Source organism: Peromyscus maniculatus, chromosome 5 (genome assembly GCF_049852395.1).
Source record: "Peromyscus maniculatus bairdii isolate BWxNUB_F1_BW_parent chromosome 5, HU_Pman_BW_mat_3.1, whole genome shotgun sequence".
Lineage (NCBI taxonomy): Eukaryota > Metazoa > Chordata > Mammalia > Rodentia > Cricetidae > Peromyscus > Peromyscus maniculatus.
In genome coordinates, this window is record NC_134856.1 from 111,592,762 (window position 1) to 111,608,045 (window position 15,284).

The window sequence follows — 15,284 nt, forward strand, 5'->3', positions numbered from 1 at the left end:
AAATACATGACATTGTGAAATACCTCTTGTACTGAAAAGTTTGGTGAGACTGTGAATGCTGTAGATGATACCTTATTGTAAACTGATTGGGATGTCCTGGGAACCTTCGCTCCTGAGACTAGAGCTGGCAAAGAAGCTAGCCATCGGGAGTCAGTGCTGTCTTTTTTCCCCTTAGGATTAGACCTCTACAGACCTCCTTGAGTCATGTAGATGGAATGCTACAAGAATTAATTCTTCCCAACAAGGGACCTCCCCTAATCTTTGCAAATGTTGCTGTGTTTCTTGCCTTGCTGTTGGAGCCTTGGTGTTAGTCCAAAGGTTTCAGTGCAGGCATTAGGGCCATGAGTCATTCTCTATCAGATGGAGGGGTAAGCTTAGTGTAGACACCTCCTAACACCCAAACATGGCAGATACCTAGGAAGTGGTACTTCTTAGGGTGCATGCTTTAGAGACTAACATTTCTAGAAGTATCTCTCTTCAGGGAAATTTGTGAGTTTGGTGAAGGTATCAGGATTCTTCTCTAACCCTGCTACAAACCTTTGGGAAAGGATGCATATTTTAAATCAGCCACTGTGTTAAAAAACAAAACAAAACAAAACACCCCTGGTATATGGGGAAGTGGGGTTTTGGTACTGGTACTCTGAAACTTACAAAAATAGCTATGGGACTTAAAAAGCATAAAGTCCACCCAAAAGAATTCCTTTTGGGCTTTCAATTTTATATGGGATGGGAACATCTTCAACTACTCACTTACTGACTCTGGACATTCCAACGGCTGAAACTGCAAACTATGTCCAGGTTTCCTGGTGTCTTTTTGAGATATAGTGTTTTGATTCCATAGAACAATACTTTGACTTATGTTCTCTCATGAGTTAACGAATCCTTTGCTCTTTGGAATGGGTAGGGGTGGGTTATCCAATGTGTAGGTCAGTATGAATTTTTCTTAGTACCCCCCCTTTCCTTCTATCTTAAAGGTATGCTGTACATCTCTTTGTGCTGGTGTTGATGTGTTATGGAGTCATGGTCACTGCAAGTGTATCCAATATTCACAGGTAAGATCCTGAGGTTGAGCAGTGTTCGGGGAGGAATTCTGTGATTTTCTGAAATGTGTTTTGCTTATTACCCCTGAGTGATGTATCTAAGGGCCTCCAAGATGTCAGAGAACAGGGAAGAGAGGAATCTTCAGAAAAGGACTTATGAAAAAAGGATGCAAAGTGGGATCCAGTTGAAAGAAGGTTTATCCATTTATCAGGCAGCCTTAAGCTGGGCACAACTTAGATATTCTTAGTATGATGCAGCTGTAGAAAGAAATAAATTCTGGGGAAACAGAATGACATGTTTGCACTTCAAAATAAATGTGTTGAATGAAGGAAGCCACCTGGATTATGTTTTAGAAAACACAAACTAATCTGTGGTGTAGGGTGGTGCTGGGAGATGGGTCAAGGGTCATGAAAAGAAGCATGTATAAATGTGCAGGGGTGAAGCAAAGTCTGTTCTCAGATTTGAGTACAGTTTTCTAAGTGTTTGCACACATCAAAACTCATTAGTTGTAGACTTTGAATACGTAAATGTATAGTATATAAGAGAACTATTCAGTGAGAAAGAGCTAAGTTGTGCTGTGTTGTTGGCTTTTAAAGCACAGGGGTAGTTTAATTCTCCCTTGAAGTCTGTATGATCACATGATCAGCAGATAGACTGGTGGAGTGTGTTTGACAATGTCTGTCCGTCTTTCCTGTGGTCTGTCTGAAAACTCAGTGTTGATTCTGCCTTTTGTGAACTCTAGAAAGTTATATTTAATGTTTCTTTTATTAAAAATAATTTATTTGGCGGGAGTTGGGGCTGGAGAGAAAGCTCATTGGTTAAGAAAGGATATATACTGCTCATCCAGAGGACCCAAGTTCAGTTCCTAGAATCCAAGTGTGGTGGCTCACAACTGCCTATAACTCCAGCTTCAGAGAACTCACCTTCTGACCTCCTTGGACACCTGCATTCAAATGCACATACTCACACACATACACACACAATTAAAAGTCAAGTACATCTTCAAGAATTTATTTTTGTTTATATGTATGCATGTGCCTGTGTGAGTTTATGTGCCCCACGTGTGTACAGGTGCCTGAGGAGGGCATGAGGCCCCCTGAAACTGGGGTTACAGGTGGTGATAAACCCCATGATAGGGATTTTAGGAATTAGTCACTGTCAGAGCAGCAAGCGATCTGAACTGCTGGGCCCTCTCTCTCTTCAGCTGCTAGTGTACTTTGTGAATATAAAGACTTTTATCTTTTGCTTATGTTGTGTTTTCAACATTTACAACGATTCTTGGTACAGGCAACAGTGAAGGCTCAGTAGATATTTATTAAAGTAACAGCCAGGGTGCTTTGAAAAGATACTTGCAGGCCAGGTATGGTGGCGCACGCCTTTAATCCCAGCACTCAGGAGGCAGAGGCAGGCGGATCTGTGAGTTTGAGGCCAGCCTGTCTACAGGGTGAGTTCCAGGACAGCAGGACTGTATAGAGAAACCCTGTCTCAAACAAAACAAAACAAAAACCTGAAAAACCCAAAACAAACAAACAAACAAACAAACAAACAAACAAGATGCTCACACTTGCTGTTTCTCTGTTCCTGGCTTCTATGGAAAGTCCTACTTCTGGCTTCCAGAAGTCCTTAATTAGTAAGGCCATCACCACACTTCTTAAAACTACTAACATGTAACTTCTCAATATATCATTTTGTAGTTATAATAAATTTTTCATTTTCAGAGGAAAGTCTTTTTATGTGCTTTTAAATTTCATAGTCTTCCAACTTTGTGTCCAAATGAGCTGTGGAAATGTGATTTCTAAGCTCTCTCTCCTTGAAAAGATATTCCTTCTGGAGGAAAACTGGGAAGTCTGTTTTATTGATTTGAAAAGAATAAGTTTTGTAAATGCTTTACACAATATGTATAATGCTTATAAAAGCCTTTTTTAAAATGTCATGGTCTGGGTTTGGGTGTGAGATTGCTTGTCTTCTTAAACATGGGTTTGAACAGCAATTAAATCCTTGGTTCTCAACCCTCCTAATGCTGAGACCCTTTACTACAGTTGTGGTAGCCCCCAACCATAATACTATTTTCTTTTTTGGTTTTTAGAGACAAGGTTTCTCTCTGTGTAACTTTGCGCCTTTCCTGGAACTCACTCTGTAGCCCAGGCTGGCCTCCAACTCACAGAGATGCCTCTGCCTCCTGAGTGCTGGGATTAAAGGCGTGCACCACCACTGCCCGGCCCATAATACTATTTTCATTGCTACTTTATAACTGTAATATTGCTACTGTTATGAATTGCAATATAATTATCTGTATTTTCTGATGGTCTTAGGTGACTCCTGTGAAATGGTCATCTGACCCCCAAAGAGGTCATGACCTATAGGTTGATAACCACTGAATTAAATGATTAGTAATAATGTTACATTTTATAGCACATTTCTTTTTCTTTTCTTCCATTTTGTCACATTGTTTTTCTTTCATTTTTCCTCTTAAACAACAAACAGACAAACAAAGTATGAAACAACAGTCAAACAAACAAAACCCCTAAACCCTCACGGATTCTATTTGGTGTTCGCCAGCTATTCCTGAGCACACTGTCCGCCCTGTGTGTGGAGGTGATATCAGCTCCTGGCCTCACTCCATTGAACTAAACTAGTTTTCTTTATCCCGCGGTCATCAATGGCAGATGGCTTCTTGGTGAGGGGTGGGACTATGCCAAATACCTATGATAATCTTGTCTGTTCTTCCTCATTCTGTCATGGCACTTATGGGGTACATTCTGGTTTTTAGAGGGTCAAAAGCTAGCCCTTGTTCCGCGGCAGGCCTAGGTTTCCAGGTCCCACTCCAGAGTCTGGGAACGGGACACTCCAACCTGGGCGGAGCTGAGCAGTTCATAGACAGACCATGATTTTCACCATAACAATTTTGTGGTAGCAGAAGGCTCTGCTATGAGAATAAACATGGAAGATGCTCAAACTTGTTCTTCCTCTTTCTGTTTGCTTGAGTGGTTGCCAGTTTGCAAAAGCAGGGAGTGGTCCAGTTCCCAGAGGAAGAACTCCATGTAACTTCAGCCACGTCCCAAAGTTGTTTTCCTCAGTTGTTTCAGGGAAAGAACAAGAGGCTGAGGTCAGAAAATGTGAAATCCGGACAGGTGGGTTAGCCTCCCTGGGATGAGTTTCCCCAACTCCCCTGAGGTCTGGGGTTTGTAAAAGTGTGAATGACTTTTTTCTTTTAAATTAAAAACAGTTGTGTGGTTATTTCTGAATAATTATGAATACCCCCTCATGTGTGTGCAGGTGTGTGTGGGTAGGCGTATGCATGTGGTGCATGCGTGGGTAAGCATGCATGCATGTATGCAGAGACCAGAGCTGAATGTCAGATGTCCTGGTGTCCTCCTCTGGTGCTGGACATCTCATTGCCTTGAGACACTGTTTCTCACTGAAACTGGGAGTTCGCTATTTTTGTCTAGGCTGGCTGTCCAGAAAGCTTCTAGGATCTGTCTGTCTCTCCCCCCACCCAACTGCTAGAGTTACAGGCAAGTACAGCCATGACCAGGTTTTACGTGGGTGCTGGGATTTGAACTCATGTCCTCATGCTGGCACAGCAAGCATTCTCATCCACTGAGCCATCTTCTCACTTCTCGTGATTGCAAAGTCTGAAGACTATGATTTCATGATTCCATCTAAATTGTTCTCCTTTTCATGTCCGGTGTTGGGAGTTCCATCTTGTGGCTCCGAAGAGATATGGAGAGGTAGTGTTGTCTGCTCTCTACAAGGAACCCATTTCTGGCCTAGCTGTTGCTCAGGGTGTTTTCACAGAATTCTTAGGTACCACCTGTTTCCATCCCAATCACAGTGTTGGGCAGGAAGCACAGGCATCGGCTTGTTGTACTGGGACCAGCTGAAGCAGATCTGCTCCATATCTTCCAGGATGGAGGCCTTGTGTGACAACTAGTGATTTAGTTAATTGATTCTGGAGACCTTGTTTGTGCTACAAAGTAGACTAAGCTCCTTTTAATGTATTCCTATTAGTCTCCATACATAAATGATTAATATATCAGTTGATCCTTGATTTCATTATTGCTAACACAGTCTTTCTAAAACAAGTGTGTAGGATATAGATTTTATTTTATTTTTTGGGTTGAGGTAATGAATGCTTATGTAAGTAAATTCAGGTTGATGGTTTCTTATAAAGAGAATACACCCAGTCAGGTCAACAAGAGAACATTACTAATCATCCTGTCCCAATCTCTACTATACTCCTCTTTCCAAAAATAGCCACCATGCCAATTTCTCATACCACAGATTGCTTTTACAAGTGCTGGGGTTTGAACTCCTATTATTTTGTGTTCACAATATATGTTTTCTGCCCCCACACAGGAATTCAGGTCCAGTCAGGGCAAGAATGCCCTGTTGTATTAGGGTTCAGTACTTATCCCTGTCATTGACAGCTGTGGTTTAATTACAACCACTGAATTGAATCTGTTTAACTTGTAAGCCAGGGAAGAAACAGGTGGGACGATCGTTGACCTGGTTCTAGAAGAATCTCTTGTCTGTCGAATCTGCTTTGTACTTTCGCCTTGAGCTTGTGAACTGCCTGGAGAAAGCAAGTGGAAGCCAGGGGCAGCAAGGTATCCTCCTACTCCCACTCTTGCTTCTCAGGGCAAGTGTTCATGGCCATTGACTTTATCGACTGTCTTTGTGGTTAGAAGGGGTTGAGAATGGATCCAAGGTAAGGGGAGCTTTTGTATATGGAGTAGGCTGACTATTCTTTATTGAAACTGTTTTGGAAAGAAGTGTTTCCAGTTTTGAAGGCTTTAAGATTTTGGAATGTGAGTGTAGACCACAGTGGCATGAATATTGAATCTGAAACCTTAAGCTTGGAAATATTTTGCAAACTGAATTTTTTAGGGCTGACATGACACTCATTTTTTTTTTTTAAAATTTAGAATATTTTTCATTTTAGAATGTTTCAGATTTTGAACTTTTTGGTTAAGCCTATTTAACTCTCATTGTTTTCCTTTTTTCTTTTTGGTGATGCTGGGTAGGATGCTCAGGTCTTTGTGCACAGTAGGCAAATGCCTGATCATTGCCCTTCAGCTGTAACATTGTCCTCCATGACTAAGATTAAAGAGAACCAATGTTGTATAATGCTTTAGAGAACTCTTTATGCTCGCTATCTGGTTATTGTCCTTACTTTACTACTCCCTGGGTTGACCCAGAATTCATGTGTTATTTTAATGTTAACATGTGAGTTTCAGTACAATTTAATGTCAGAATATTCATCTTCCCTGGTTTATGACATATGTTTGAAGTTATAGCTTTTGGATTTATGTCTCTATCTGTTGGTTTCCTGAGACATTTAAAATGTTAAGTGTATTCATTTCTTCTAATAGTCATGATGCCCTCCCTACCCCCAATCTGTGTGTCAGGCTAAGGGCTGGGATGCTCAGGGTTCCAGTGAGCTGGGGAAGCAGATGTCCATGTGGATAATTTTAATGTATTAGTGTTCTATACTAGAAGAGTACAAGCAGCTGAGCAGTGATTTATGCTGGGCTTGGGGAACAGGGGTGGTGTAATAGGTAGGATGCTCTAGAGGGCAAAACCAATAGAATATATATATATATATATATATATATATATATATATATATATATTCAGACATGATGGTGTATGCCTTTAATCCTAGCACTTGGAAGGCAGGAGCAGGGGCAAGTAGATCACTGTGAGTTCCAGGCCAACCTAGTTTACATAGAGTGAGATCCGGGCCAGCCACAGTTACAAAGATACATGATGAGACCCTGTCTAAACACACACACACACACACACACACACACACACACACACACACACACACACACGGCAGGGGGAGGCAAAAGCAGAGACAGAGATGGAGAGACAGACAGACATATAAAGGGGCTTTATTAGATTGGCTTACATGATGGAGGCTGAGTAGTTCATCAGTGGTTATCTGCTGGAAAGGCAGAGAACCTTGTAGTTACTTATTCTAGGAATTTAGATATCTCAGATGTCATCATCTGGCACTAAAGCTTGGAACTCCTTGTGTTCTGAGCCCACACTGGAAGGCTGGAGAAGCTGGAGTCTAATGATAGCTGCACATGCTCAAAAATAAGCAGCTCGGACTGGAGAGATGGCTTAGCAGTTAAGAGCACTGGCTGCTTTTCCAGAGGGCCTTGGTTCAATTCCCAACACTCACATGGTGGCTCACAACTACCTGTAATGCCAGTTCCAGAGAATCTGATGCCCTCTCTTGGCCTGTGTGGGGACTGCACACATTTGGTGCACAGTCATACATGTAGACAAAACACTCATATATATATAAAGTAAAATTAGTAGATCTTTAAAGAAAAGAAAGAAAGAAGTAGGTGTACACACCCTTAGACTTTATATCTATCTACCTGTTGGAATTGCCACCCATATTGAGGGCTGATCTTTCCCTTCAGTTAATCTTCTCTGGAAATATCTTCACAGATATATTCAAAGGTGTATTTCCTCAGCGATTTTTAAATCTAGTCAGGTTGACAACCAGGATCAACTGGGGAGGATGTCTGAGCAAATGATAGTGGAGACGTGGCTTTTGGGGCTGAGTCCTGCCTGAAAACCAGGCAGTTTCCAGACAAGCTGTAGGATGGAGGAAGGAGTAACAGGCAAAAGGAGGGGCATACAGAAAGGCATCTGGCCTGAAAACACAAGATGCAACTGTGGACCATTGGCAGGCCAGTGTAATCGAGTGGTAAATGGACATGGCACACAGCTGAAGATGAGTCTACATGGTGGAGGAGAGCTTAGCGTGGGATGCCCCTTGCATACTGTGTTCAGGAGTTTTTATTTGACTTGACAGTGAGTTCACTGGACACTTTAAGGAAAAGTACTGCTCACATACTTATTTGTACGTTTAACACATAGTAGGTGGAATTGGCTAACAAACACTAAAGGACATTTGTGCTTTCACGGAACGTACAGTCCAGAAAGGGGGACAGTTAGCTCATCAGAGTGTCCTAGTCTGCTTAGGCTGGCAACAAAGCACCCTAGCTAGGCCAGCTAGGTGGCTTATAAAAGACAGAAATTCGTCTGTCGTATCTCTGGAGAATGGAAGCCAGATTCTAACCAGCTTAGATGGCTTCTGGTGAACATCTATCTTCTTATATTCTTTTATGGGAAAGCTCTCTGGATATCCCCCGGATAAAAGATAGAAATTCGTCTGTCGTATCTCTGGAGAATGGAAGCCAGATTCTAACCAGCTTAGTTGGCTTCTGGTGAACATCTATCTTCCTGCATTCTTTTATGGGAAAGCTCTCTGGATATCCCCTGGCTTTCCCAGATTTGCCTCAAATTTCTTATGTACTTGAGGATGACTTTGAACTTCTCATCTTCCTGCCTGACCCCTCATGTGCTGGGACTACAGTTGTGTGCCACCACAATGGGCACAGAAGGATCTCTTTTATATAGGTTCTGATCCCAATCACTAGGGCTCGATTCCTATGACATAATCATCTCTCAAAGGCTTTAGCACCTGATACCATCACACTAGAGGTTAGGGGCTTAACACACACATTTGGGGACATGCATTCTTTCCATTGCACAGATTATCATATGTATTTAAAATTACAAGTTGATAAGAATACCTAATTATGTAAATGTCTCTCAGTGTTCATTGCCACAGGTGTGTATTGCTAGTTCATATGTCATATTGTCTGTGCCATCTTTCTGAAAAACACAGGAGTTGCTCACAAGTAAGTGATAATGGATGCCTGAGGTGTGGGTAGGGAGAGTTGTGAGCATATGGTAGTGATATGTGTTTTGTGAAGTTCACCATATAAATGTAATGGTTTGTGCCAAGAATGAGTCCAAGAACATGCCCATGTGTACCTGGTACCAATTAAACCAGAACAGCTAGAGGAAGAACCTAGGGGTTTGCAGTTTGTAAAGCTGTTCTAGTTGATATGTTTTGCTGCCCCCCCCTCAAAAAAAAGCTGTAGTCTGGGTAAGAAAAGATGAAGGGCTTAGAGGAGTGGAATGGAGAGATGGGATGGAGTAGGATGTAGCTGGAACATTCAAGACTTTGTGATCAGTCACTTGTAGAGGGTGAGAGAGAGGGAACAAGGAGAGCATTTATTGAGTATCTCACTGTCATGCACATTAATCTGGTCCCCTGTGTTTTGGGTTTCAGGTATTCCTTTTTTGTAGCAATGGGCTACCTTACGATATGCCACATCAGCCGAATATACATCTTCCACTATGGAATTCTCACTACAGATTTTTCTGGGTGAGTATCTTAATTGGAGGGGGACGTGTTTGACTGATGACTTGGACTAAGTCTCTCAGGGTCTATGAACACCAAGTACACATTAAGGATTATCATGACCAGCTAAATTACAGTGAGATACTGTGCTAATGAGGGTGAGGTAAAAATCTTACTTGTTCTGTACAACTGTTAGCTCTATACATTATAAGAAGGTCACAGATTACAACCCAGGAACCTCATCCCCTCTCATTTTCTTTAGTCTTATTTGAACACAGTTAGGCATGCGATTATGCCTTGTTTGCAGCCGCTTTTGTACTACAATGGCAGGGTAGGACAGTTAGTTATACATATGGCCCACAAAACCTGAAGTATCTATTCTATTTCCTGTTAGGGTTTTTATTGCTGTGATGAAACACCATGACTGAAAAGCAGGTTGGGAAGAAAAAGTGTTAATTTGGCTTATACTACCGATTCACAGTTCATCATCAAAAGAAGTCAGGACAGGAACTCAAGCAGGGCAGGAACCTGGAGGCAGGAACTGATGCAGAGGCCATGGAGGAGTGCTGCTTACTGGTTTCCTCCCCATGGCTTGCTCAGCTTGCTTTCTTATAGAACCCAGGACCAGGAGCCCAGGGATGGCACCACCCAAGATTGGCTGGGCCCTCCCCCATCCATCACTAATTAAGAAGCTGATCTTGAGTCCTCTGGAAGAGCAGGAAGAATCTTAACTGCTGAGTCATCTCCCCAGCCCCCTGCATTTCCCCTCCTACTAGTTAACAATATGCTGTAGCTGATAAACAAGTGGTACTATGATGCCTTTTAGCATCCTTTGGCTCTACTGAACCCATGATTCCACCTCCAGTTCTTCTAGACTTGTATCAACTACAAGGGAAGTCCTTGGTACAGCTAGTGACCTGTGACTTGATGGGCCATCCCCTCCATACTGGCCCTCTGGTACAGGCCATCGCTAACTCTGTCATGGCGCTGAGGCATCTGCCATCAGCAAAGTGAGTAGAGAGCACTTGCCTGCAAGCATGAGGACCTGATTTTGATCGCCAGAACTCACATAGAAAAGCCAAGGATGGTGGCACATACATGTGATTCCAGTGCCGGGCAGACAGAGACCAGCCAATTCCTGGGCTCACTGGCCAGTCAGCCTACTTGGAGAGTTCCAGGTTCTGAGAGACCTTGTAACTAGGATAGCAACTGAGGAACAACATCCAAGGTTGTCCTCTGTCCTCCACAAGTGCACATGAGCCTGCACACACACACACCTCTCTCTCTCTCTCTCTCTCTCTCTCTCTCTCTATATATATATATATATATATATATGTGTGTGTGTGTGTGTGTGTGTGTGTGTGTGTGTGTGTGTGTATGATATATATGTATATATATATATATATATACATATATATATATATTCATAACAGTTAAAGCACAGCCTTTTATGACTCCTGTGTAATGAAGGCATTGTTGTTCCTGGTGACTCTATGTCATCTGATAGGAATTTCCCAGCATGGATCAGGAGAACCTGACTTTTCTAGCTAGATTGCTTCTCATTCAGTGAATCCTTGGTAAATAGGCTTTGCTCTAAGGGGGGGAAATACATAAATTCATATAAATCATAATGAGTGAATATGCCACTAATTATGAGGCGTTTAACAACATCAATTAAAAGAGGCTTATTTCATTGATGCTAAATAAGGTTAAGAGCTGGGACTGGCCTAAATGTGTGAAATTAATGGTGCCTATGCTGTACATAGATACCTGTGATCAGTAATGTTGATAGTCAGGATCCATTGTCAACCTGATTAGATTTCAAGTCACCTAGGAGATTGGTGAGGTACACTTCTTGACATGTCTGTGAAGGTGTTTCTAGAGAATTAACTGATGGGCTAGGATCCAGCGTGAATCTGCATCAGCTTCTGCCTCCAGGTTCCTGTTCTGTGTGAGTTCCTGTCCTGACTTCTTTTGATGATGAACAGATATGGACATATAAGCCAAATAAACACTTTCTTACCCAACTTTTTTGGTCATGGTGTTTTGTTGCAGCAATAGAAGCCTAAACAAAGCCAGAGCCTAAGGCCTAAGAGCCTGGAGTTCAGATTTCTGAAGGGAAAAGATGGGTGTTCCAGCATAGAACTAGAAGAATTCACACTTGCCTTGCCTGCTTGTCCTGTCCAGGCCTGCAGTGGATTGTACAATACCTCCATCCATGAGGACAGGGATTCTTCACTTATGCCACTGATTCTCAGCACCTTCATGCACATATCCAAAAGGAAGGTTGACCAGTTGCCTGGGCATTCTTTAACCAATTAAGTTGGCACATAAATGTAACCATCTCAGCTTACATAAAAGCTGATTATATATACACTTATCTATAAATGTGTGGGCATAGGTGTGTATGCATATCTATAAATGTAAATAAATAAATATGTATATGAAAGGAGAGATAATAGTTTGTGTAAAACCAGCTTGGGGACTTTGGGAAGCCACTGAAGGAAGTTTAGTACAATAAAAATAATGGCTGCTGAATTAAATGTGGATGAGGCTGCTGGGAACATTAGAGAACACTGGAAATATCAAGGATTCTTTGCTCAGATCGCTTTGCAAGCACCTTTTTGTTTTGTTTTTCCTCCCTTATTTATGCTAGAGGAAGTGACCCTAGCGATCTCAAGCAGAGTTTATGCAAGAGCTACCATTGTGCAGGGGATCTACACTCCAAGGAAAGGCCCCGCTCCTACATCAAAGGCTCTTTCATTCATTATTCAGCAGACATAGACTGGCAACTCTGTGTACAGCAGACATGGAAGAGACAGACAGGAGTGAGTACAGCTGCAGAATGAATGTGCACTCCTATTTTTAGATCACATAGAAGCCAGCATGTGACCGGTATCATGCCCAGGATCGGCTGTCCTTCCCAAACTCATGTCCACCCAGCCCCAGGCTGTGTCCTCATTTCCAAACGGTGTCTTTGCAGAGATGTAGTTAGTTGTGTTGAGATGGCCCTGGGTTAAAGTATGTGCTTTAGATTCAGTCTGACTGGTCTTTGTAGGAAGACCTGGATAGACAGAGCCAAGTCACATGTGGAGAGAAGATGGCTGTGTGAAGATGGGGTAGAAATTAGGGGTGCAGCCAGAGTCCAGCCATGTCAAGAATTGTTGTCCACCAGCAGAAGCCAGGAAGAAGCATGGAGCCCGTTACCCTGCTGAGCCTCCAGAAAGAACCCCCACCACGTGCATCTTATTAGCTTTGGACTTCTGTTGTCTAGGACTGTGAATTTAAAAAACAGAACTCAAATTTTGTTGTTGTAAGCCATCCGGCATGTGGCAATTTGTCATAGCAGCTTTGAGCAGCTCATACACATTGATTCATGACTATCCATCTTTTGATGTTTGATGGGTCAGCACATATCTCTTGTTCCTGACTTTTGGGTAAGAGCACCTCACCGTTCATGTCTTGGATGCTTGTCTTATACCTCCTCCTCCATTTGTTTCTTTAACACCGTCCATTTTTCTCCTGTTCTCTTTCCAGTCCTGCTCGTGTATTCCAGACTGGTCTCTTATCTATAGGATAAACTGGGCTTGAACCCTCAGATCAGCCTCTCAGATGTGTGCTGGGTTTATGGGTATGCATCACACACCTAGCATCTTTTGCATTATTTTTAGTATGTTCAAAACCATGGAAAGTTACCAGGATGGAAAGTTCAAGGGAATTCGGGGGAAGCAGTCACGTGCTTGTACCACAGGGCTGATGCTGTGTTTGCTGACAAGGAAGGTGCAAATCAGCTCCCATCTTCGTCACTCTCTGCATTTGGTGAATTTCCTCAAGTGCTTTTTATTTTGTGGCGTTTTTTTTAACTTCCTGTAAGAAATCTCTGGAGGTTATACACAATACTGCTGAGTGCTCAGCTTGCAAGGACATGCTTAGGGAGCAGACACAAAGAAGGTGTGCTCACTATTTGAAAGGTGTTTCTGAGTTAGTCTTCTGATGAATGAGTGGACATGCTCTCTACTACGTGGAGGTTTGTTTCTTTTTTATTTTAAAATAAAAATGGCGGATATAAACCCATCTTTCTGGCTAATGTCAGTCATCATAAGTGGAGAGGTACCTCACCCTGAAATTGGCAAGGGGCTTCAATCATAAGTTGGCAACAATTACAGGGGATCTTCATTAAAGTTGATTCTTTAACACTTTATTATTATTATTATTACTTTTTAAATATTAAAAATATTTTACATTTATTTAATCTGTGTATGTGTGCATGGCATGGCACCCATGTTAGAGGTCAGAGGATAATTTCTGTGAGTCAGTTCTCTCCTTCCACCACATGAGTCCTGAGGAATGAGCTCAGGTCATCAGGCTTGGTGGCAGTCACCTTTACTGGCTGAACCATCTTACTGGCCCAGAACGTTGTTCTTACTACAACCATGCAGAAGCTACAAGCTTTCTTTCAGAATGGAATTGACTTAACCTTGCTATTTCTTTCAACTGAAATGTAGTGTTTAGGATTGGGTCAAGAGATAAAGTGGTGTTTCAAAGTGGAATGTGGTGTCACAAAGCAGCCTGATGTGGGAGCATCTGTCCTGTGAGCATGTGGGCATATCTTAGTGCTTAACACTCTTTATTGCACCTTCAGTGTAAGAGCACAGACAGGAGTTTAGTGGGATTGGATGTGATTAGTGTTTGTGTCAGAACATATATGGATGTCTTTAATTTGGGAGAACATAAGCACGTGAACGTTAGCTTGTTCTGGGACTTGAAAATTTATTTATCATTCAAAAGTAATCAAGTTTCCATGGGCTGGCCTAGAAAAGAACACACACAAGATGCATTTTAGCTGGTGCTACTAATGCAATTTAAATCGATACATGGATTAATAGCTGTGAATGTCTTCTTGTTTGCTCTGTGAATGTGGGCGACAGAGGCATTAGAACAGTGGTTCTCAACCTGTGGGTTGCAACCCCTTTGGGCTTTCATAGCAGATATCCTGCATATCAGATATTTACAGCGTGATTCATAACCATAGCAAAATTACAGTTATGAAGTAGCAATGAAGTAATTTCATGGCTGGGGTCACCACAACGTGAGGAACTGTATTACAGGGTCCAGCATTAGGAAGTTGAGAACTACTGCATTAGAATATTTGCCCCTCTCCCTTGGGAAGCTCAACAATTATAGTAACACTAATATTTTTTAAGTTAATTATGGTGATTTGACTCTTATTTTTTCACTCACAGAAGGGTACAAATGAAGTTATGTTTTCCAAGGGTGGCAGCCAGAACTCTGACTTCTTTTTTCCAGTCTAGGCCAGATCCAGGCAGATGATTTCTGCCTTCATGTTGGCAATTCAGGTCACCCAAATGCTTTTGAAAACATGAAATGAGAACTCTCACACACTGCCAGTGGGAGTAGAAATACACATAACCTTTCTGGAAAGCAATTTTATCACACGTTTCAAGAAAGAAATTTTTTCTAAGTTCATATTCTTTAATAGGCTAAATTAATAGGAATTGAATTACTGTAAGGAAATAAAATTTATTCACAAGAACTTTTAGCTATTTTCATTAATAGTGAAAAGCTGGATGTATCCTAAATGTTCTAAAATAGGTGAACAATTAAATCAAAGAGCTAAATTAATGCTTCCATTGAGGTTTTTAAGCTAGGTGTAATGGCTCACACCTGTAATCCCAGGACTTGGGAGGTTAAGGCAGGAGAATTGTCCTGAGTTAGAGGCCTTTGTGGGCTATGGAGTGAGACCCTGTCTCAAAAAGAAAAATTAAAAAGCAGAGGAAGAGGAAACTGTTTTTAAAGCGTAGAAGATGAATCTGTGCTGAGATTCCATCTTTCTCTGGATATGGATATCTATAGAAAAGGAATGGGAAGAAATAATGAAAATGTAAGGGAGTTTCTCCTGGAGGGACCATTATTGGTGATTTTATATTTGTTTTATCAGTAGTATCATGATGAAAACTCCTGGAATGTTATTTAAATATAT

At 41.7% G+C, this 15,284-nt stretch overlaps 1 protein-coding gene across 4 annotated transcripts in view; it reads left to right on the forward strand.

Moving 5' to 3' along the window:
* Window positions 1–15,284, forward strand: part of Mboat1 (membrane bound glycerophospholipid O-acyltransferase 1) — a 112,949-nt gene that overhangs the window by 54,771 nt on the left and 42,894 nt on the right. For 3 of the 4 annotated variants that reach the window (XM_076573116.1, XM_076573114.1, XM_006972284.4), the window contains exons 3-4: window positions 975–1,052; window positions 9,212–9,307. In XM_076573116.1, coding sequence (XP_076429231.1) covers window positions 975–1,052; window positions 9,212–9,307 — 174 coding nt within the window. The remainder of the gene's footprint in view (window positions 1–974; window positions 1,053–9,211; window positions 9,308–15,284) is intronic. The other variant, XM_076573115.1, reaches the window with a different exon arrangement.